The 23,213-nt window shown below is 49.2% G+C and overlaps 1 protein-coding gene across 3 annotated transcripts in view; it reads right to left on the bottom strand.

The window, feature by feature from the left end:
* NEK10 (NIMA related kinase 10) overlaps nt 1-23,213 on the bottom strand; it is a 1,104,115-nt gene that overhangs the window by 439,800 nt on the left and 641,102 nt on the right. For all 3 annotated transcript variants that reach the window (XR_013601712.1, XM_078663960.1, XM_078663961.1), the window contains exon 25: nt 23,139-23,209. Coding sequence is in view for 2 of the 3 variants with exons in the window: in XM_078663960.1 (XP_078520086.1) it covers nt 23,139-23,209 (71 nt within the window). In the remaining variant the exon portion in view is untranslated. The remainder of the gene's footprint in view (nt 1-23,138; nt 23,210-23,213) is intronic.

Here is a 23,213-nt window from a genome sequence, read left to right as displayed (position 1 = left end):
CGCCTTCCATGCGTGCTAGATTTGAATTTGCGCCTCTTGTGCCGGCCGGAAAACCCTGAGAATGTCCTTTTAAAACATCTTCTGGGACCCTAACCATAGTCCAGTCTATGGGAGCACCTCACACCCTTCGTGTTTTGCACGTTCAACAAAGGGGTCCAGGTTCGGGTGTGAATGGCGCTCTTTAGCGGGCGGTGCGTTTCTCTTGGGCCGGACCTTGGCCACATAAATATTCCAACAGCCTCCCCACACGAGAGAGGAAATGAGTCGCAACCTCTGTCCGGTTTAAAAATGTATTTATTTTTCTTTTTAAAAGCGGCATTTTCTTGTTTAGCTCTAATGCATTTCGCTCACCACTGTGAGCTTCGTCAGAGAGGAGGCGCCGCAAGTTCAGGTTGTAACAGCTCACCCACACGACCATCAGTGTACCGGTGCTTCCGTTTTTTAACCCCTTTTTGGGTACCGCATTTCAGCTGTTCTTTGCAGTGCTGCATGTTGGGTCATGTAGTTCGCTGTCGCCTTCCATGCGTGCTAGATTTGAATTTGCGCATCTTGTGCCGGCCGGAAAACCCTGAGAATGTCCTTTTAAAACATCTTCTGGGACCCTAACCATAGTCCAGTCTATGGGAGCACCTCACACCCTTCGTGTTTTGCACGTTCAACAAAGGGGTCCAGGTTCGGGTGTGAATGGCGCTCTTTAGCGGGCGGTGCGTTTCTCTTGGGCCGGACCTTGGCCACATAAATATTCCAACAGCCTCCCCACACGAGAGAGGAAATGAGTCGCAACCTCTGTCCGGTTTAAAAATGTATTTATTTTTCTTTTTAAAAGCGGCATTTTCTTGTTTAGCTCTAATGCATTTCGCTCACCACTGTGAGCTTCGTCAGAGAGGAGGCGCTGCAGGTTCAGGTTGTAACAGCTCACCCACACGACCATCAGTGTACCGGTGCTTCCGTTTTTTAACCCCTTGTTGGGTACCGCATTTCAGCTGTTCTTTGCAGTGCTGCATGTTGGGTCATGTAGTTCGCTGTCGCCTTCCATGCGTGCTAGATTTGAATTTGCGCCTCTTGTGCTGGCCGGAAAACCCTGAGAATGTCCTTTTAAAACATCTTCTGGGACCCTAACCGTAGTCCAGTCTATGGGAGCACCTCACACCCTTCGTGTTTTGCACGTTCAACAAAGGGGTCCAGGTTCGGGTGTGAATGGCGCTCTTTAGCGGGCGGTGCGTTTCTCTTGGGCCGGACCTTGGCCACATAAATATTCCAACAGCCTCCCCACACGAGAGAGGAAATGAGTCGCAACCTCTGTCCGGTTTAAAAATGTATTTATTTTTCTTTTTAAAAGCGGCATTTTCTTGTTTAGCTCTAATGCATTTCGCTCACCACTGTGAGCTTCGTCAGAGAGGAGGCGCCGCAGGTTCAGGTTGTAACAGCTCACCCACACGACCATCAGTGTACCGGTGCTTCCGTTTTTTAACCCGTTGTTGGGTACCGCATTTCAGCTGTTCTTTGCAGTGCTACATGTTGGGTCATGTAGTTCGCTGTCGCCTTCCATGCGTGCTAGATTTGAATTTGCGCCTCTTGTGCCGGCCGGAAAAGCCTGAGAATGTCCTTTTAAAACATCTTCGGGGACCCTAACCATAGTCCAGTCTATGGGAGCACCTCACACCCTTCGTGTTTTGCACGTTCAACAAAGGGGTCCAGGTTCGGGTGTGAATGGCGCTCTTTAGCGGGCGGTGCGTTTCTCTTGGGCCGGACCTTGGCCACATAAATATTCCAACAGCCTCCCCACACGAGAGAGGAAATGAGTCGCAACCTCTGTCCGGTTTAAAAATGTATTTATTTTTCTTTTTAAAAGCGGCATTTTCTTGTTTAGCTCTAATGCATTTCGCTCACCACTGTGAGCTTCGTCAGAGAGGAGGCGCCGCAGGTTTAGGTTGTAACAGCTCACCCACACGACCATCAGTGTACCGGTGCTTCCGTTTTTTAACCCCTTGTTGGGTACCGCATTTCAGCTGTTCTTTGCAGTGCTGCATGTTGGGTCATGTAGTTCGCTGTCGCCTTCCATGCGTGCTAGATTTGAATTTGCGCCTCTTGTGCCGGCCGGAAAACCCTGAGAATGTCCTTTTAAAACATCTTCTGGGACCCTAACCATAGTCCAGTCTATGGGAGCACCTCACACCCTTCGTGTTTTGCACGTTCAACAAAGGGGTCCAGGTTCGGGTGTGAATGGCGCTCTTTAGCGGGCGGTGCGTTTCTCTTGGGCCGGACCTTGGCCACATAAATATTCCAACAGCCTCCCCACACGAGAGAGGAAATGAGTCGCAACCTCTGTCCGGTTTAAAAATGTATTTATTTTTCTTTTTAAAAGCGGCATTTTCTTGTTTAGCTCTAATGCATTTCGCTCACCACTGTGAGCTTCGTCAGAGAGGAGGCGCCGCAGGTTCAGGTTGTAACAGCTCACCCACACGACCATCAGTGTACCGGTGCTTCCGTTTTTTAACCCCTTGTTGGGTACCGCATTTCAGCTGTTCTTTGCAGTGCTGCATGTTGGGTCATGTAGTTCGCTGTCGCCTTCCATGCGTGCTAGATTTGAATTTGCGCCTCTTGTGCCGGCCGGAAAACCCTGAGAATGTCCTTTTAAAACATCTTCTGGGACCCTAACCATAGTCCAGTCTATGGGAGCACCTCACACCCTTCGTGTTTTGCACGTTCAACAAAGGGGTCCAGGTTCGGGTGTGAATGGCGCTCTTTAGCGGGCGGTGCGTTTCTCTTGGGCCGGACCTTGGCCACATAAATATTCCAACAGCCTCCCCACACGAGAGAGGAAATGAGTCGCAACCTCTGTCCGGTTTAAAAATGTATTTATTTTTCTTTTTAAAAGCGGCATTTTCTTGTTTAGCTCTAATGCATTTCGCTCACCACTGTGAGCTTCGTCAGAGAGGAGGCGCCGCAGGTTCAGGTTGTAACAGCTCACCCACACGACCATCAGTGTACCGGTGCTTCCGTTTTTTAACCCCTTGTTGGGTACCGCATTTCAGCTGTTCTTTGCAGTGCTGCATGTTGGGTCATGTAGTTCGCTGTCGCCTTCCATGCGTGCTAGATTTGAATTTGCGCCTCTTGTGCCGGCCGGAAAACCCTGAGAATGTCCTTTTAAAACATCTTCTGGGACCCTAACCATAGTCCAGTCTATGGGAGCACCTCACACCCTTCGTGTTTTGCACGTTCAACAAAGGGGTCAAGGTTCGGGTGTGAATGGCGCTCTTTAGCGGGCGGTGCGTTTCTCTTGGGCCGGACCTTGGCCACATAAATATTCCAACAGCCTCCCCACACGAGAGAGGAAATGAGTCGCAACCTCTGTCCGGTATAAAAATGTATTTATTTTTCTTTTTAAAAGCGGCATTTTCTTGTTTAGCTCTAATGCATTTCGCTCGCCACTGTGAGCTTCGTCAGAGAGGAGGCGCCGCAGGTTCAGGTTGTAACAGCTCACCCACACGACCATCAGTGTACCGGTGCTTCCGTTTTTTAACCCCTTGTTGGGTACCGCATTTCAGCTGTTCTTTGCAGTGCTGCATGTTGGGTCATGTAGTTCGCTGTCGCCTTCCATGCGTGCTAGATTTGAATTTGCGCCTCTTGTGCCGGCCGGAAAACCCTGAGAATGTCCTTTTAAAACATCTTCTGGGACCCTAACCATAGTCCAGTCTATGGGAGCACCTCACACCCTTCGTGTTTTGCACGTTCAACAAAGGGGTCCAGGTTCGGGTGTGAATGGCGCTCTTTAGCGGGCGGTGCGTTTCTCTTGGGCCGGACCTTGGCCACATAAATATTCCAACAGCCTCCCCACACGAGAGAGGAAATGAGTCGCAACCTCTGTCCGGTTTAAAAATGTATTTATTTTTCTTTTTAAAAGCGGCTTTTTCTTGTTTAGCTCTAATGCATTTCGCTCACCACTGTGAGCTTCGTCAGAGAGGAGGCGCCGCAGGTTCAGGTTGTAACAGCTCACCCACACGACCATCAGTGTACCGGTGCTTCCGTTTTTTAACCCCTTGTTGGGTACCGCATTTCAGCTGTTCTTTGCAGTGCTGCATGTTGGGTCATGTAGTTCGCTGTCGCCTTCCATGCGTGCTAGATTTGAATTTGCGCCTCTTGTGCCGGCCGGAAAAGCCTGAGAATGTCCTTTTAAAACATCTTCTGGGACCCTAACCATAGTCCAGTCTATGGGAGCACCTCACACCCTTCGTGTTTTGCACGTTCAACAAAGGGGTCCAGGTTCGGGTGTGAATGGCGCTCTTTAGCGGGCGGTGCGTTTCTCTTGGGCCGGACCTTGGCCACATAAATATTCCAACAGCCTCCCCACACGAGAGAGGAAATGAGTCGCAACCTCTGTCCGGTTTAAAAATGTATTTATTTTTCTTTTTAAAAGCGGCATTTTCTTATTTAGCTCTAATGCATTTCGCTCACCACTGTGAGCTTCGTCAGAGAGGAGGCGCCGCAGGTTCAGGTTGTAACAGCTCACCCACACGACCATCAGTGTACCGGTGCTTCCGTTTTTTAACCCCTTGTTGGGTACCGCATTTCAGCTGTTCTTTGCAGTGCTGCATGTTGGGTCATGTAGTTCGCTGTCGCCTTCCATGCGTGCTAGATTTGAATTTGCGCCTCTTGTGCCGGCCGGAAAACCCTGAGAATGTCCTTTTAAAACATCTTCTGGGACCCTAACCATAGTCCAGTCTATGGGAGCACCTCACACCCTTCGTGTTTTGCACGTTCAACAAAGGGGTCCAGGTTCGGGTGTGAATGGCGCTCTTTAGCGGGCGGTGCGTTTCTCTTGGGCCGGACCTTGGCCACATAAATATTCCAACAGCCTCCCCACACGAGAGAGGAAATGAGTCGCAACCTCTGTCCGGTTTAAAAATGTATTTATTTTTCTTTTTAAAAGCGGCATTTTCTTGTTTAGCTCTAATGCATTTCGCTCACCACTGTGAGCTTCGTCAGAGAGGAGGCGCCGCAGGTTCAGGTTGTAACAGCTCACCCACACGACCATCAGTGTACCGGTGCTTCCGTTTTTTAACCCCTTGTTGGGTACCGCATTTCAGTTGTTCTTTGCAGTGCTGCATGTTGGGTCATGTAGTTCGCTGTCGCCTTCCATGCGTGCTAGATTTGAATTTGCGCCTCTTGTGCCGGCCGGAAAACCCTGAGAATGTCCTTTTAAAACATCTTCTGGGACCCTAACCATAGTCCAGTCTATGGGAGCACTTCACACCCTTCGTGTTTTGCACGTTCAACAAAGGGGTCCAGGTTCGGGTGTGATTGGCGCTCTTTAGCGGGCGGTGCGTTTCTCTTGGGCCGGACCTTGGCCACATAAATATTCCAACAGCCTCCCCACACGAGAGAGGAAATGAGTCGCAACCTCTGTCCGGTTTAAAAATGTATTTATTTTTCTTTTTAAAAGCGGCATTTTCTTGTTTAGCTCTAATGCATTTCGCTCACCACTGTGAGCTTCGTCAGAGAGGAGGCGCCGCAGGTTCAGGTTGTAACAGCTCACCCACACGACCTTCAGTGTACCGGTGCTTCCGTTTTTTAACCCCTTGTTGGGTACCGCATTTCAGCTGTTCTTTGCAGTGCTGCATGTTGGGTCATGTAGTTCGCTGTCGCCTTCCATGCGTGCTAGATTTGAATTTGCGCCTCTTGTGCCGGCCGGAACACCCTGAGAATGTCCTTTTAAAACATCTTCTGGGACCCTAACCATAGTCCAGTCTATGGGAGCACCTCACACCCTTCGTGTTTTGCACGTTCAACAAAGGGGTCCAGGTTCGGGTGTGAATGGCGCTCTTTAGCGGGCGGTGCGTTTCTCTTGGGCCGGACCTTGGCCACATAAATATTCCAACAGCCTCCCCACACGAGAGAGGAAATGAGTCGCAACCTCTGTCCGGTTTAAAAATGTATTTATTTTTCTTTTTAAAAGCGGCATTTTCTTGTTTAGCTCTAATGCATTTCGCTCACCACTGTGAGCTTCGTCAGAGAGGAGGCGCCGCAGGTTCAGGTTGTAACAGCTCACCCACACGACCATCAGTGTACCGGTGCTTCCGTTTTTTAACCCCTTGTTGGGTACCGCATTTCAGCTGTTCTTTGCAGTGCTGCATGTTGGGTCATGTAGTCCGCTGTCGCCTTCCATGCGTGCTAGATTTGAATTTGCGCCTCTTGTGCCGGCCGGAAAACCCTGAGAATGTCCTTTTAAAACATCTTCTGGGACCCTAACCATAGTCCAGTCATTGGGAGCACCTCACACCCTTCGTGTTTTGCACATTCAACAAAGGGGTCCAGGTTCGGGTGTGAATGGCGCTCTTTAGCGGGCGGTGCGTTTCTCTTGGGCCGGACCTTGGCCACATAAATATTCCAACAGCCTCCCCACACGAGAGAGGAAATGAGTCGCAACCTCTGTCCGGTTTAAAAATTTATTTATTTTTCTTTTTAAAAGCGGCATTTTCTTGTTTAGCTCTAATGCATTTCGCTCACCACTGTGAGCTTCGTCAGAGAGGAGGCGCCGCAGGTTCAGGTTGTAACAGCTCACCCACACGACCATCAGTGTACTGGTGCTTCCGTTTTTTAACCCCTTGTTGGGTACCGCATTTCAGCTGTTCTTTGCAGTGCTGCATGTTGGGTCATGTAGTCCGCTGTCGCCTTCCATGCGTGCTAGATTTGAATTTGCGCCTCTTGTGCCGGCCGGAAAACCCTGAGAATGTCCTTTTAAAACATCTTCTGGGACCCTAACCATAGTCCAGTCTATGGGAGCACCTCACACCCTTCGTGTTTTGCACGTTCAACAAAGGGGTCCAGGTTCGGGTGTGAATGGCGCTCTTTAGCGGGCGGTGCGTTTCTCTTGGGCCGGACCTTGGCCACATAAATATTCCAACAGCCTCCCCACACGAGAGAGGAAATGAGTCGCAACCTCTGTCCGGTTTAAAAATGTATTTATTTTTCTTTTTAAAAGCGGCATTTTCTTGTTTAGCTCTAATGCATTTCGCTCACCACTGTGAGCTTCGTCAGAGAGGAGGCGCCGCAGGTTCAGGTTGTAACAGCTCACCCACACGACCATCAGTGTACCGGTGCTTCCGTTTTTTAACCCCTTGTTGGGTACCGCATTTCAGCTGTTCTTTGCAGTGCTGCATGTTGGGTCATGTAGTTCGCTGTCGCCTTCCATGCGTGCTAGATTTGAATTTGCGCCTCTTGTGCCGGTCGGAAAACCCTGAGAATGTCCTTTTAAAACATCTTCTGGGACCCTAACCATAGTCCAGTCTATGGGAGCACCTCACACCCTTCGTGTTTTGCACGTTCAACAAAGGGGTCCAGGTTCGGGTGTGAATGGCGCTCTTTAGCGGGCGGTGCGTTTCTCTTGGGCCGGACCTTGGCCACATAAATATTCCAACAGCCTCCCCACACGAGAGAGGAAATGAGTCGCAACCTCTGTCCGGTTTAAAAATGTATTTATTTTTCTTTTTAAAAGCGGCATTTTCTTGTTTAGCTCTAATGCATTTCGCTCACCACTGTGAGCTTCGTCAGAGAGGAGGCGCCGCAGGTTCAGGTTGTAACAGCTCACCCACACGACCATCAGTGTACCGGTGCTTCCGTTTTTTAACCCCTTGTTGGGTACCGCATTTCAGCTGTTCTTTGCAGTGCTGCATGTTGGGTCATGTAGTTCGCTGTCGCCTTCCATGCGTGCTAGATTTGAATTTGCGCCTCTTGTGCCGGCCGGAAAACCCTGAGAATGTCCTTTTAAAACATCTTCTGGGACCCTAACCATAGTCCAGTCTATGGGAGCACCTCACACCCTTCGTGTTTTGCACGTTCAACAAAGGGGTCCAGGTTCGGGTGTGAATGGCGCTCTTTAGCGGGCGGTGCGTTTCTCTTGGGCCGGACCTTGGCCACATAAATATTCCAACAGCCTCCCCACACGAGAGAGGAAATGAGTCGCAACCTCTGTCCGGTTTAAAAATGTATTTATTTTTCTTTTTAAAAGCGGCATTTTCTTGTTTAGCTCTAATGCATTTCGCTCACCACTGTGAGCTTCGTCAGAGAGGAGGCGCCGCAGGTTCAGGTTGTAACAGCTCACCCACACGACCATCAGTGTACCGGTGCTTCCGTTTTATAACCCTTTGTTGGGTACCGCATTTCAGCTGTTCTTTGCAGTGCTGCATGTTGGGTCATGTAGTTCGCTGTCGCCTTCCATGCGTGCTAGATTTGAATTTGCGCCTCTTGTGCCGGCCGGAAAACCCTGAGAATGTCCTTTTAAAACATCTTCTGGGACCCTAACCATAGTCCAGTCTATGGGAGCACCTCACACCCTTCGTGTTTTGCACGTTCAACAAAGGGGTCCAGGTTCGGGTGTGAATGGCGCTCTTTAGCGGGCGGTGCGTTTCTCTTGGGCCGGACCTTGGCCACATAAATATTCCAACAGCCTCCCCACACGAGAGAGGAAATGAGTCGCAACCTCTGTCCGGTTTAAAAATGTATTTATTTTTCTTTTTAAAAGCGGCATTTTCTTGTTTAGCTCTAATGCATTTCGCTCACCACTGTGAGCTTCGCCAGAGAGGAGGCGCCGCAGGTTCAGGTTGTAACAGCTCACCCACACGACCATCAGTGTACCGGTGCTTCCGTTTTTTAACCCCTTGTTGGGTACCGCATTTCAGCTGTTCTTTGCAGTGCTGCATGTTGGGTCATGTAGTTCGCTGTCGCCTTCCATGCGTGCTAGATTTGAATTTGCGCCTCTTGTGCCGGCCGGAAAACCCTGAGAATGTCCTTTTAAAACATCTTCTGGGACCCTAACCGTAGTCCAGTCTATGGGAGCACCTCACACCCTTCGTGTTTTGCACGTTCAACAAAGGGGTCCAGGTTCGGGTGTGAATGGCGCTCTTTAGCGGGCGGTGCGTTTCTCTTGGGCCGGACCTTGGCCACATAAATATTCCAACAGCCTCCCCACACGAGAGAGGAAATGAGTCGCAACCTCTGTCCGGTTTAAAAATGTATTTATTTTTCTTTTTAAAAGCGGCATTTTCTTGTTTAGCTCTAATGCATTTCGCTCACCACTGTGAGCTTCGTCAGAGAGGAGGCGCCGCAGGTTCAGGTTGTAACAGCTCACCCACACGACCATCAGTGTACCGGTGCTTCCGTTTTTTAACCCCTTGTTGGGTACCGCATTTCAGCTGTTCTTTGCAGTGCTGCATGTTGGGTCATGTAGTTCGCTGTCGCCTTCCATGCGGGCTAAATTTGAATTTGCGCCTCTTGTGCCGGCCGGAAAACCCTGAGAATGTCCTTTTAAAACATCTTCTGGGACCCTAACCATAGTCCAGTCTATGGGAGCACCTCACACCCTTCGTGTTTTCCACGTTCAACAAAGGGGTCCAGGTTCGGGTGTGAATGGCGCTCTTTAGCGGGCGCTGCGTTTCTCTTGGGCCGGACCTTGGCCACATAAATATTCCAACAGCCTCCCCACACGAGAGAGGAAATGAGTCGCAACCTCTGTCCGGTTTAAAAATTTATTTATTTTTCTTTTTAAAAGCGGCATTTTCTTATTTAGCTCTAATGCATTTCGCTCACCACTGTGAGCTTCGTCAGAGAGGAGGCGCCGCAGGTTCAGGTTGTAACAGCTCACCCACACGACCATCAGTGTACCGGTGCTTCCGTTTTTTAACCCCTTGTTGGGTACCGCATTTCAGCTGTTCTTTGCAGTGCTGCATGTTGGGTCATGTAGTTCGCTGTCGCCTTCCATGCGTGCTAGATTTGAATTTGCGCCTCTTGTGCCGGCCGGAAAACCCTGAGAATGTCCTTTTAAAACATCTTCTGGGACCCTAACCATAGTCCAGTCTATGGGAGCACCTCACACCCTTCGTGTTTTGCACGTTCAACAAAGGGGTCCAGGTTCGGGTGTGAATGGCGCTCTTTAGCGGGCGGTGCGTTTCTCTTGGGCCGGACCTTGGCCACATAAATATTCCAACAGCCTCCCCACACGAGAGAGGAAATGAGTCGCAACCTCTGTCCGGTTTAAAAATGTATTTATTTTTCTTTTTAAAAGCGGCATTTTCTTGTTTAGCTCTAATGCATTTCGCTCACCACTGTGAGCTTCGTCAGAGAGGAGGCGCCGCAGGTTCAGGTTGTAACAGCTCACCCACACGACCATCAGTGTACCGGTGCTTCCGTTTTTTAACCCCTTGTTGGGTACCGCATTTCAGCTGTTCTTTGCAGTGCTGCATGTTGGGTCATGTAGTTCGCTGTCGCCTTCCATGCGTGCTAGATTTGAATTTGCGCATCTTGTGCCGGCCGGAAAACCCTGAGAATGTCCTTTTAAAACATCTTCTGGGACCCTAACCATAGTCCAGTCTATGGGAGCACCTCACACCCTTCGTGTTTTGCACGTTCAACAAAGGGGTCCAGGTTCGGGTGTGAATGGCGCTCTTTAGCGGGCGGTGCGTTTCTCTTGGGCCGGACCTTGGCCACATAAATATTCCAACAGCCTCCCCACACGAGAGAGGAAATGAGTCGCAACCTCTGTCCGGTTTAAAAATGTATTTATTTTTCTTTTTAAAAGCGGCATTTTCTTGTTTAGCTCTAATGCATTTCGCTCACCACTGTGAGCTTCGTCAGAGAGGAGGCGCCGCAGGTTCAGGTTGTAACAGCTCACCCACACGACCATCAGTGTACCGGTACTTCCGTTTTTTAACCCCTTGTTGGGTACCGCATTTCAGCTGTTCTTTGCAGTGCTGCATGTTGGGTCATGTAGTTCGCTGTCGCCTTCCATGCGTGCTAGATTTGAATTTGCGCCTCTTGTGCCGGCCGGAAAACCCTGAGAATGTCCTTTTAAAACATCTTCTGGGACCCTAACCATAGTCCAGTCTATGGGAGCACCTCACACCCTTCGTGTTTTGCACGTTCAACAAAGGGGTCCAGGTTTGGGTGTGAATGGCGCTCTTTAGCGGGCGGTGCGTTTCTCTTGGGCCGGACCTTGGCCACATAAATATTCCAACAGCCTCCCCACACGAGAGAGGAAATGAGTCGCAACCTCTGTCCGGTTTAAAAATTTATTTATTTTTCTTTTTAAAAGCGGCATTTTCTTCTTTAGCTCTAATGCATTTCGCTCACCACTGTGAGCTTCGTCAGAGAGGAGGCGCCGCAGGTTCAGGTTGTAACAGCTCACCCACACGACCATCAGTGTACCGGTGCTTCCGTTTTTTAACCCCTTGTTGGGTACCGCATTTCAGCTGTTCTTTGCAGTGCTGCATGTTGGGTCATGTAGTTCGCTGTCGCCTTCCATGCGTGCTAGATTTGAATTTGCGCCTCTTGTGCCGGCCGGAAAACCCTGACAATGTCCTTTTAAAACATCTTCTGGGACCCTAACCGTAGTCCAGTCTATGGGAGCACCTCACACCCTTCGTGTTTTGCACGTTCAAAAAAGGGGTTCAGGTTCGGGTGTGAATGGCGCTCTTTAGCGGGCGGTGCGTTTCTCTTGGGCCGGACCTTGGCCACATAAATATTCCAACAGTATTCAATCAATCAATCAAACAATCGGTCACTTGTAAAGCGCACTACTTACCCGCAAGGGTCTCAAGGCGCTGTGGGGAGGGGGCTGCTGCTACTGCTTGAAGAGCCAGATCTTGTGGAGTTTTCTGAAGGTGAGCAGGTCTTGGGTCTGTCGTAAGTGGGTAGGGAGGGTGTTCCAGGTCTTGGCGGCGAGGAAGGAGAAGGATCTGCCGCTGGAGGTTGTTTGTTGGATGCGGGGGACGGTTGCGAGGGCAAGGCTGGCGGAGCAGAGTTGGCGGGTTGGGATGTAGAAGCTGAGTCTGCTGTTCAGGTAGGCTGGTCCGCTGTTGTGGAGTGCTTTGTGAGCGTGGGTGGGGAGCTTGAAGGTGGTCCTCTTGTCAACGGGGAGCCAGTGTAGGTCTCCCAGGTGGGGGGTGATGTGGCTTCGGCGAGGGTTGTTGAGGATCAGTCGGGCGGAGGTGTTTTGGATGCATTGTAGTCGTTGTAGGTCTTTGGCAGGGATTCCTGCGTAGAGTGCATTGCCGTAGTCCAGTCTGCTGCTGACGAGTGCTTGGGTCACCGTTTTTCTTGTTTCAGTCGGGATCCATTTGTAGATCGTGCGGAGCATGCGGAGGGTGTTGTAGCAGGCAGAGGAGATGGCGTTGACCTGCTTCGACATGGAGAGGGAGGAGTCGAGGATGAATCCTAGGTTGCGTGCGTGGTCCGTGGGTGTTGGTGCTGTTCCCAGTGTGGTCGGCCACCAGGAATCGTCCCAGACAGAGGGGGTGGGGCCGAGAATGAGGATCTCTGTCTTGTCCGAGTTCAGTTTCAGACGGCTGCTCCCCATCCACTCGGCGACGGCCTTCATTCCCTCGTGGAGGTTGGTTTTGGCGGGTGCGGGTCCTTGGTGAGAGACAGGATGAGCTGGGTGTCGTCGGTGTAGGAGATGATGTTGAGGTCGTGCTGGCGGGCCACTTGTGTTAGGGGGGCCATGTAGACCTTGAACAAGGTCGGGTTGAGGGATGAGCCCTGGGGTACGCCGCAGATGATGTCGGTGGCTTCCGATTGGAAGGGTGGGAGACGGACTCTCTGGGTTCTGCCGGAGAGGAAGGACGTGGTCCGGTCCAGGGCTTTTTCTCAGATTCCGGCTTCTTGGAGGCGTGTCTTTAGTGTGTGGTGGCAGACCATGTCGAAGGCGGCTGACAGTACCAGGAGGATGAGGGCTGATGTCTCGTCGTTGTCGAGTTGGCGCCTGATGTCGTCCGTGGCGGCGATGAGGGCTGTCTCGGTGCTGTGGTTTCATCTGAATCCGGACTGGGACGGGTCTAGGATGTTGTTCTCCTCGAGGTGGCGGGTCAGTTGCATGTTGGCGATTTTCTCGATGACCTTCGCCGGGAAGGGGAGCAGGGAGATGGGCCAGAAGTTCTTGAGGTCCTTGGGGTCCGCCTTGGGTTTCTTGAGGAGGGCGTTGATTTCGGCGTGCTTCCAGCTTTCCGGGAATGTCGCTGTTTTGAAGGAGATGTTGATGACCTTCCGTAGTTGGGGTGCGATGGTTGCGTCCGCTTTGTTGAATATGTGGTGTGGGCAGGGGTCCGATGGTGATCCTGAGTGGATGGAGTTCATGGCCTTGCGCATCTCGTCGTCGTTGACGTTGGACCAGAAGGTCAGGTGGTTGGTGCTGGTGGTGTTTGAGGGGGTGTTGGAGTCTGGTGCTGTCGGGGTGGTCGTGGTGTTGAAGCTGCCGCGGATGTCGGCTATCTTGCAGTGGAAGAAGATGGCCAGTGAGTCGCACAGGTCTTGTGAAGGCGGAATGTCGTTGGTGTTGGCGCTGGGGTTGGAGAGTTCATTCACTATGTTAAATAGCTCTTTGCTGTCGTGTGCGTTGTTGTCCAGGCGGGCTTTGAAGGAGGATCTATTGACTGTTCTTATGGGGTGGTGATGTCTGCGGATGGCGTCCTTGTGGGCTGCGTGGCTGTCTGGTGTGCGTTCGTGGAGCCATTTCTTCTCCAGTTTCTGGCATGTGCGTTTGGAGGTCTGGAGCTCCTCGGTGAACCATGTGGCTTTTTTGCTGGTGTGGTTGTTGGAGGGTTTCCTGAGTGGGGTGAGGGTGTTGGCGCAGTCTTGGTCCACTGTCTGAGGTTGCTGGCGGCGGCGGCTGGGTCGGTGGGGTTGGTGGCAGGGTTCTGGGCGAGGGTGGAGGTCAGCTGGTCTTCGGTGACTTTGCTCCAGCAGCGGCGGGGCAGCTGCTGGGTGCGGTGGTGCGTGGTTGGTTTTTGGAAGGTGAAATGGATGCAGCGGTAGTCGGTCCAGTGGAGTTCGGTGGTGTGGTTGAAGGCGACGTGGGTGCTTGTGGAGAAGACGGGGTCAAGCGTGTGGCCGGCTGCGTGGGTCGGTGCGTTGACGAGTTGTCTGAGGCCAAGGTTGGTGAGGTTGTCGATGAGGGTGGCGGAGTTGGCATTGTTGTTGTTCTCGAGGTGGAAGTTCAGGTCCCCGAGGAGGATGTAGTCCGTGGAGGCGAGTGCGTAGGTGCTGGCGAGGTCAGCGATGGAGTCACAGAACTGAGCTCGTGGTTCGGGGGGTCTGTAGACGAGTGTTCCTCTGAGGGTGGTGTTGGGGTCGATGTGGATCCGGAAGTGCAGGTGTTCGGTGGTGTTGAGGGTGTCATATGCGTGGGTGTAGCACTGGAGGGTGGACTTGTGGATGATGGCTAGACCTCCTCCAGTTCCGTTGGCGCGGTCCCTGCGGGTGATCTTGTAGCCGTCCGGGATGGCTATGGCGATGTCAGGCACCGAGGAGTCGTTCCACCAGGTCTCGGTCAGGAAGCAACGTCTGGGGCGGAGGTGTCGAGCAAGTCCCAGAGCTCGACGGCGTGTTTGCGTGCGGAGCGGGTGTTGAGAAGGATGCAGCGAAGGAGGTTGGGTCCGGTCCTTTGGGGTTTGGTGGTTCTGTTGCAGGTGAATTTGCAGGTGCGGCAAGAGAAAGGTCCGTGGGTACGCTTCGGGGCGGCCTGGGAAGCAGCGGTTGCCACGTCGGTGTTGAGTGCGAGGAGAGTGCTGGCGTCGTATCGGAGTCTGGCGTCGTGGTGTGTGTGGGGTCCAGGGGTTCTGGCGCTGGACGCGGTCCAGGGGCGGACGGGCGCAGATGGGCTTGCCTCTGGCGCGCAAGCGGCGCGGCCACGCTGCGGCTGCCATTAAAGGCGGGTAGGGAGGGAGGAGCAGCTGGGAGGCAGGAGCGGGGTGTTGAGGGGGTAGGGCCACAAGGGAGCAGCGGCGGGAATGGGATGACACAGCAGGGGGATCAGCTGCAGCGAGGGAGGCGCTGGGGTACAGGTGGAGCTGGGCGGCAGCAGGGGAGCGACCTGTCCTGCAAGCAGGGTCAGGGGTATATATATATATTCTTCAACAAATCACCCCATGGAGAGGGCACTTTTCGTAGCGGGCGCCGGTGTCGAGGACGGGCCAGTCCTCGCATAGATTCAATCACCAAGATTCCTTCATAAAAGGAAAACACAAAGCTGTTGTTCAAGAATATTTATTTGTGCATCTGTTCACTACTGACCACCACCAACGCGTTTCAACCTCCAATAGGTCTTGCTCACGGTATGTGAATCCATTTTTACTTTCTTATTTATAAGTTCTCCCATCCATGCCTTTTAGGAGGCATTATGGGATATGTAGTCTATATACAAAATTACTATTTCGAGGCATTTAGCTGATTACTTCATCAGTTCTTTTTTATATACATGTTGTTTATTCCTTCCAGAGTGATTCCTTTATTATTTTAATTGCCTGAGAATTTTTCATTTATATTCTTTTACTTTTTTCAATCTTTATTGACAATCCATGAACATTGAATTTTTTTTGATGCATCCGTGTATCAAAGATTCCCATATTCCAACATATTTTTTTGCTTAGTGCACTGCATAGGTCCTTTTATTTATTATGGTATTCTCGAGTTCTTTAAGAGCTCAGTGCTCATACTTTTATGAATGCCACTTCCTTAGCCATTTTGGAATCACAGTTGGTCAATTTTTTCATGTTGCTGATTCTTCCTTTTCAACCATCCTTCTGGTACTTTACAAATGACTGTATAATTCTTCCCATGGGGGATCTTAGTCCTGAACCTTATAATCGTGCGTGATTCTAATCTCTGCGATTTCAGCGTTCTGTTTCCTCCTCGTTCAATTAACTTGCTTAACCGAATGCGTGCGGCCGCGATTTTCGCGCTGTGCGGCTTTTTTGAAAAAAACGCGTTACATGACGAGCTGAGCTCGTCATGAGCATGCGAGCGGCGCAACTCATGACGAGCTCAGCTCGTCATGAGCATCGAAGGGGTTTAAAGACTTTGATAGAAAAGCAGACATTTGAGGTGAGCAGATCTAGAGTGTCACTGGTGTTGAGAGTGCTCTAACAGGAGCTGCCTTCCACCTAAACTTGAGAACTATCCAGAGATCTCTGTTTGTTTTTTGAGAGAGAGAGAGAGAGAGAGCTTTACATAAAAGTGCCGGCTGGTATTAAAGACTTGATGGCAAGTTTACAGAAGTTACGTTGGTTTAGTCCTTTTCTTGAACCTTCGCAACCAATAAAGTGCGGGAATATGCTGAGTTCGATGTACTGAGCACACTATATTCTCGCTGCACATATTTCACCTGCCAATCGGCGCTGCTGTTTACCCGCTTCACAACACTACAGATGTAGCCGTCTGTTTTAGGGCTTAATTAAGTTTTTATGGGACGGATGCGCTATCTGTCTCCTGTAAACTGCTATCGCTGTCTGGCTTGAATGCGACACTTGCTTTTCCATGGAATGCAATAAGAGGGCTGTTTTCTAAATTGCGGTTTCTTTTTGACAAACTGGTGACGTGAAACCCTATTTCACGGTAACAGGCCCCTTGTCAATTCAGTACAGTGACCAGCTATAGCTGTGCCTTCCTCGAAACCAGGGGCCAGATAAGTGCTTTAAAAATAAATACAGAAGTGCTGGTACTCACTACTTAGAGTACCTGCTTGCTGCTCAGAAGTGCCGGTATGCCGGTACTCACTAATTAGATTATCTATTTAATGCTGAATAGTGCTGGTACTCACTATTTAGAATATCTGTTTACTGCTGAGAAGGGCAGTTACTCACTACTTAGAGTACCTGCTTGCTGCTGATAAGTGCTGGTACTCACTATTTATAATACCTGCTTGCTGCTGAAAAGTGATGGTACTCACTATTTTGAATATCTGTTTACTGCTGAGAAGTGCAGTTACTCACTACTTAGAGTACCTGCTTGTTGCTGAGAAGTGCTGGTACTCACTATATAGAATACCTGCTACTTGCTGCTGAAAAGTGCTGGTACTCACTATTTAGAATACCTGCTACTTGCTGCTGAAAAGTGCTGGTACTCACTATTTAGAATATCTGTTTACTGCTGAGAAGGGCAGTTACTCACTACTTAGAGTACCTGCTTGCTGCTGATAAGTGCTGGTACTCACTATTTATAATACCTGCTTGCTGCTGAAAAGTGATGGTACTCACTATTTTGAATATCTGTTTACTGCTGAGAAGTGCAGTTACTCACTACTTAGAGTACCTGCTTGTTGCTGAGAAGTGCTGGTACTCACTATATAGAATACCTGCTACTTGCTGCTGAAAAGTGCTGGTACTCACTATTTAGAATACCTGCTACTTGCTGCTGAAAAGTGCTGGTACTCACTATTTAGAATACCTGTTTACTGCTAAGAAGTGCTGGTACTCACTGCTGAAAAGTGATGGAAAATTGCAGGAGTGCTGGGAAGTGCAGGAACTCCCTTCTTCAAATTAAAGTGCAGTTACTCAGTACCGGACACTCACTGTCCATTTAAAGCCCGGTGCCATATGAAATTAATTTTGCAATGGTGCATAATTTTTCACCATTTGCAAAAACCTAAAACTACAATCAGTATTTTCCTTTCGTTCTCCACAGCTAGCTATAAAGCTATCACCTCTTTTCCTGGACGCCTCGTGACCAAAATGAAGAATAAAAACCGTAAAATGACATTTGCAGCGACTGGCCTCCGTAAACAAATCACCAGCAATGTTACAGAAACAGGCCCCAGGGATGTTATCACTCAAGATTTATGACCAATTACATAAATACAACAGAGGCTGGAACTATATGAAGATCGACCAGTAAAAAGCAACATGTGTGCAGAATGAACAGAGCAAAACTTTATTTTTAAAGCGGTCGTTTGGTGCAGATTTAATTTTTGCACTTGGTGAAGTTGTACAAATTGTACTTTATTGCAAAACTGCCAGCAACAGCAGGGGCTGTAAGTAGGGGTGCCAGAGGTGCTGCACCACCCACAAGATAACCCTGCTGGAGTTGAGAAGGTGGATGAGGAATAAAGATGTATTTAAGTTTTGTTTTTATTCAAAGACAGAGGTCAAATGTCAGGGTATGTTTTCTGACAACTTGCTCTTCCTGTTTTCTATTTCTGGAATTATGAAAATATCGGGGTTTTGTAAAGTGAGCTATGGGCAATCTTCCTGGGGTACTGGGAGTGCGGAAGGAAAGGATGTAGGGTGTCACTATTTTTAACACTGAACAAAATCTAAGTTAACTACCACTATTTCAAAATGTATCAGCAGTTAAAGCACGAATTAAGCACATTTTTGATAATTATGAAGTGAGATGGGAACAAATCAAGACACTTTACTTGGGGATGTGTAAATTCTATTAGCTGAAATCCAATTTCTTCTCACAAAGGTGTGTGCGTCATACAGTTTTGCCAATAAAATTGCAAGTGCAAATTTTGTTGCCGTTTCAATTTCAATGGAAAATATGCTGTCTGTAAATGACCACACCATGGTTTAGTAATGTATTTGAGAAAATACACTCCAAAATGAACCACTGGATACATACTGAACAGTTACCTCTCTTCTGTTGAATAGGCGGGGCTCATTTGCAACACTTGTCCTTTGTGTGACACTTGTCCTTTGTGTGACACTTGTCCTTTGTGTGACACTTACAGTTTTCACAACTCCCTACGACTTCAGAGGTGTAACATTGATGGCAGCACCCCCACTCTGAAAAGTGTTCCAGCACCACTGGTATGACAGCGTAATTTGATGTAAGCAAGTCCTATTTTTGATTTTTTTTAAAGGTCCAGGTCCTTTCACTCCCTGGCAGTCACCTAGCAGCACCACACTGCCCCCTGCAGGATCAGACTGAACAGTGCCAACATGTAACCTACACTCCCCAGTGTTAGGAAAGCAATCCTTTTGTTTCTTGACCTATCTGGTCTTTCTAAGGATTCTTTTAGTTTTGCATGGTAACTGTTGGCATCTTTGTATTTACTTGCTTTGGCTCCTAGATGCAATTTATTTTCAAGTGATATCCTCGTAAATAAATGAACAAAATCAATAAACAGGCGTACATATACAAATGTTGCCTCCCTCAGGGTGAAGGCTAACATTCATCAATTGGACATTTATGTGATTTCAACATGATAATCAATGCCTGCTGTATTCATCACGTGAATGTGACTCATTTTATTCATGATACTCCAGTAAGAATGTGACACACTGTGTGAGGAAATATGTATTTGCTACACAATGACTGTTACATTTAGCAGCATTGAGAGTTTTGTAACTTAAATATTGCCTATAGAACGCCTTACCACTATCCCTTCAATGAGTCAAATGTCATCTTGCATTTTGCCAAGTACTAAAACTCATCTTAGCACCATGAAGCCTTTGGGCGCCAGTATGCGCTTTACAAAAGGGCGTTCATTCAACAGTTTTGAGAGAGCTTGCACCGCTGTAGGGTGGCGGGGTTCCTTGTCGAACTCTTAAGGGATCCATTAGGGTACCCTCCTTTTGTAAAGGACAGATGGACACAAGGCCTCTTTCACTGCACTGACAGACCTAGTGATGCTATGTCCATGCATTCTCCCATCTCTCACAGCCTCCACCAATGACGACATACACAAGAATATAAGGGCCATTGGTAAAAAGGAGGAAATGAGAATGGGCTAAGACAACAGTGGCTTCCATCATTCTGACTCATCACTTCCACTGGGCACTAAAATATATAACATATAGTTGGTTGTATAAAGATAAAACAAGTTATCTTTAGTAAGTGGCCGCAAAAGTCCTGCATATAGGAGGGCACAGCCCGGGCCTCCTCCGGCACTTGTGGCAGCACCTGCGCCACCACCTTCCAAAGAGAGTGGAAGAAATGCCCCAAAAAGCATGCGGTATTCACTGACCGCAATGCCAGATTGGAAGAAGAAAACATCTTCTTCCCAAGTGATTCCCTATCCAGAGGGGCGGAAGGGAATGCACCCTGGGAAGTAGAGGCTGCACCACCAAACTTTCTGGGGTGGGGTGTTGGCTGAGGAACATTGGGTCCCCTGGTGCTGGGCGATGATGGTGTGCAATCGTCCTGTTCATAGGAGTCCCTGTGCTAGGCTTGGACCAAGTATCTAGTAGGACATCGTAAGTGCCTCATTAAAGAGCACAGGGTGTTCAGAGGTGGAAGCCCCAGGTTGAAGCACTTCAGTCAGGAGATTAGTCCAAGGACCTCAGCTGCCCTCTTAACCTCCATAACATAGGACGGCCACTCCCCCGTAGCCACTGTAGGAAGGGAGAGCATGCCATAGTCTGGGGAAGTATCCAGACCACTGGCTTCCCCAAGTTCCCCATACCAGTCCCTTGTCTCCTCAGAGACATTCTGATTCTCTAAAGGGTCTCCAGACTCCTCCCATTTCTGAGCCTAGCACGTCCACAAAGTGCGACAAAATAGGTTCTGTCGATGTCAGAATCGGCGTCCTACGATGCCGTTTTGGCTTCGTGTGATCGGGGATGAGGATGCGGCTTGCATAAACGACAGCCGCAGGCAACGCCGCTGGCACCGACTTTGGAGTCGTCACCAGGGAAGGTTGTGTCGGTATGACCGGCTTCGAACCGGATTAAACATCAGATCCCTGAGGCCCCACCAGCGACGTGGACGAAACCGATGACGTGGAACCCGATGGTTTCTGGGTCTGACTCCGCAGGCCCAGAGGGCTGACCAACGGCGATGTTCTGCTCAAATACATGGCGCATGGCCTCATAAAATTCCTTAATTTGAGCAGGAGTCGCTCCTGCTCCCGGAAATGGAGGGAGATGCAAAGTCAACTCTGGCACTGCAGAACCGTGCCTAGACCATCGGTGCTCCTTACCTCTTTCAACGACGGACGCCAGTTAAGGGAAAGTTGAAGTCCACTTGGACTTCTTCTTCTTCTTGTGCCTCTTCCCCGAGTGTCCAGATGACCTCTAATGGGAGGAAAAGTACTTAGGGCTTCGTAAGTGATCCCACAACCTCCTCTTCTTCTAATGGGATCACTACCTCTTCTGAGTCTCACTCAATGGTTTTGACTGCTGGACCGCGAGCAACTTCAACGCCCGTTCCCTCAAGGTCTTCGGAGCCATCGCCCGGCAGTCTGAATTCGACTTCGAATCGTTGTCGTGTTCAAGACACCACAGACATATGCAGTGGGGATCGGTAACCGACATCGTGCGGGAACAAGTCCTGCACAGCTTAAAACATGTCTTCCTACCTGCACATCCCTCGCAGATGAAGTTGTCAAAAATATCGACAAAAATCGAGAAAAAAAGCCTGCCAACAAGTGGCAGAGGGGTACCTCTTCGGCGCTTAACTGGCACGGAAAGAAAAGAACTGATGTCCGCGCATCTGGGTGGCAGGTGGGTGTTCACAGTGACGTCATAACCGATGCTACCAACGCCATCGACGTCACGCGGAGCCAAATGGAGCTACCCGAAGTCGAGTGCAAGGGGTATTGCTCAGAAAAAGTTTACATATCCAGCCTGACGCCTGGGAAATTCAAAGGTAAGGAATCTGTAGCTAGAAGTCTCTATCAAATGTACAAAAAAAATGTGTCCTTCTGTAATGAAATTGGTGCTATGTAAGGCGCTCTGATACCCGATGTCTCGGGTCTAGTTCGCGCTATATAAAACTCTAAAAAAAGTAAAGAACTTTTTGCCGTGGTCAAATAATTCCCCAGACCCCAGACCCAGCTCAGAGTCAGCAGACATCCCACCTTCCCAAGACCTCTGCAATAACCTCAGCACAGTCTTCCACCACAAAATTAAGGAGATATTTTAAAGCTTCGACAGCCTCGATACCCAAGACCCTCCTACCTCACCCGCAACCTCCGCACGCACCAACACCGGTTCCAGTAGACTCTACTCAGCTGGACTCCCCTCACCACTGAGGGCACCCTCAAGATCATGAAGAGCATCCACTCCGAAGCACCCTCGGACCCCTGCCCACACCACATCTCCAACAAATGATGGACGGATGCTGAATAATTCAAACATTCTCCCTCAGTCAAGAGATCTGGGTTGAATCCTTCGTCTTGTGCCCACTACGCCACCACAGTTTGGACCAGTCCCAGGATGCTTGTTTTCGGTCCAGGGAGGACCTGGCTTGGCAGTTCGGTCTGGACTGTTCCCATTGGGCGCAGAGTCAAGACTGATTTGCATATGGCTGGGTCCAAACTGGAGTGGCATGGTGAGCAAAACAACGATGAATTTAGGCTCAGATCTCTGTACTGGGGTGAATGTATGACATTGTTCTGCATTCTGTCCATCAACTGTTGTTTTTGCATTTGTCACCCCGAGTGGGACGGGCATGCCCAGACGCGGGTCCCGTGCTCTCCATGCCACCGTAGTCAAGCTATCCTGGCTCCGCACAACTTGCCCTGGCTACTGTCCCACGAATCTGCAAGACCCGAGCCAGTGGAAGATCCTTCTCCTATCTTGCAGCAAAGACCTGGAACACCCTGCCTCCCTACCTCAGGCAATCACCTTCCCTGCATAAATTCAGGAAGGGCCTCATTTCAGGAAGGACCTCAAGACCTGGCTCTTTGACTGAACCACAGCACCTTCGACGGACCAGCAGTTTCCCTCCCTCATGCCTTCAGATCCTTATGGGTGAGTAGTCACGCTCGACAAGCCACCTGATTGATTGATTCAACTCTGTAGGAACATAAGAGAAATGATGAACGGCATTGATGTTCTGTTTGTATATGAGTGTTGATGGACAATATTTGTTTCAATATGTTTGCTCCATCAATTATCTGGCAAGCTCTGAAGCAGTCTTAATGTTGGCCCCAGAATAACTATGGTGCCTGAAATATTAGATTTAATTTTACAGCTGGGCAAACTGAACTTTTCTTATGGGTTGTCATTCCTCCTTAGGTGAGGTAAGTTATCAATATAATACAAATAGGTATTGGTATTGGAACTAGAGAATTGCAGAAATACACTAAATGTATGATGGTTGTGGAACAAAACAAGAAAATTGGTGCAACTCAATTTAAATTTCTAACTTTTAAATCACTTACTGATATATTTCAATATTGATGTTTTTGGAGAGAGAAATTGATAAAATAATATACAAATATAAAAGAAGAAAAATAAATGCTGAGATGAAAGGGAGCCACATAAGAATCACAGCCTACCATGCAGACACTAAAACGGCCTCTGAGATCAGTTATACCGGGTGGGCTTTTCAAAATAATATCTGTGGTAAACCTGTAAATGGAAACTGTCAGCAACACCTTAACTGATCATTTACAACACTATAATTCATTAATTAATAAGTACCTTTGAATGGTGCATGCCACCTTCTCTGAATAGACTCCTGCCGGCACTGCTTCGTAGACTGCCTCGACTATCTAT

This window comes from Lissotriton helveticus, chromosome 10 (assembly GCF_964261635.1).
Source record: "Lissotriton helveticus chromosome 10, aLisHel1.1, whole genome shotgun sequence".
NCBI lineage: Eukaryota > Metazoa > Chordata > Amphibia > Caudata > Salamandridae > Lissotriton > Lissotriton helveticus.
This window is presented reverse-complemented; position numbering and strand designations above follow the sequence as displayed.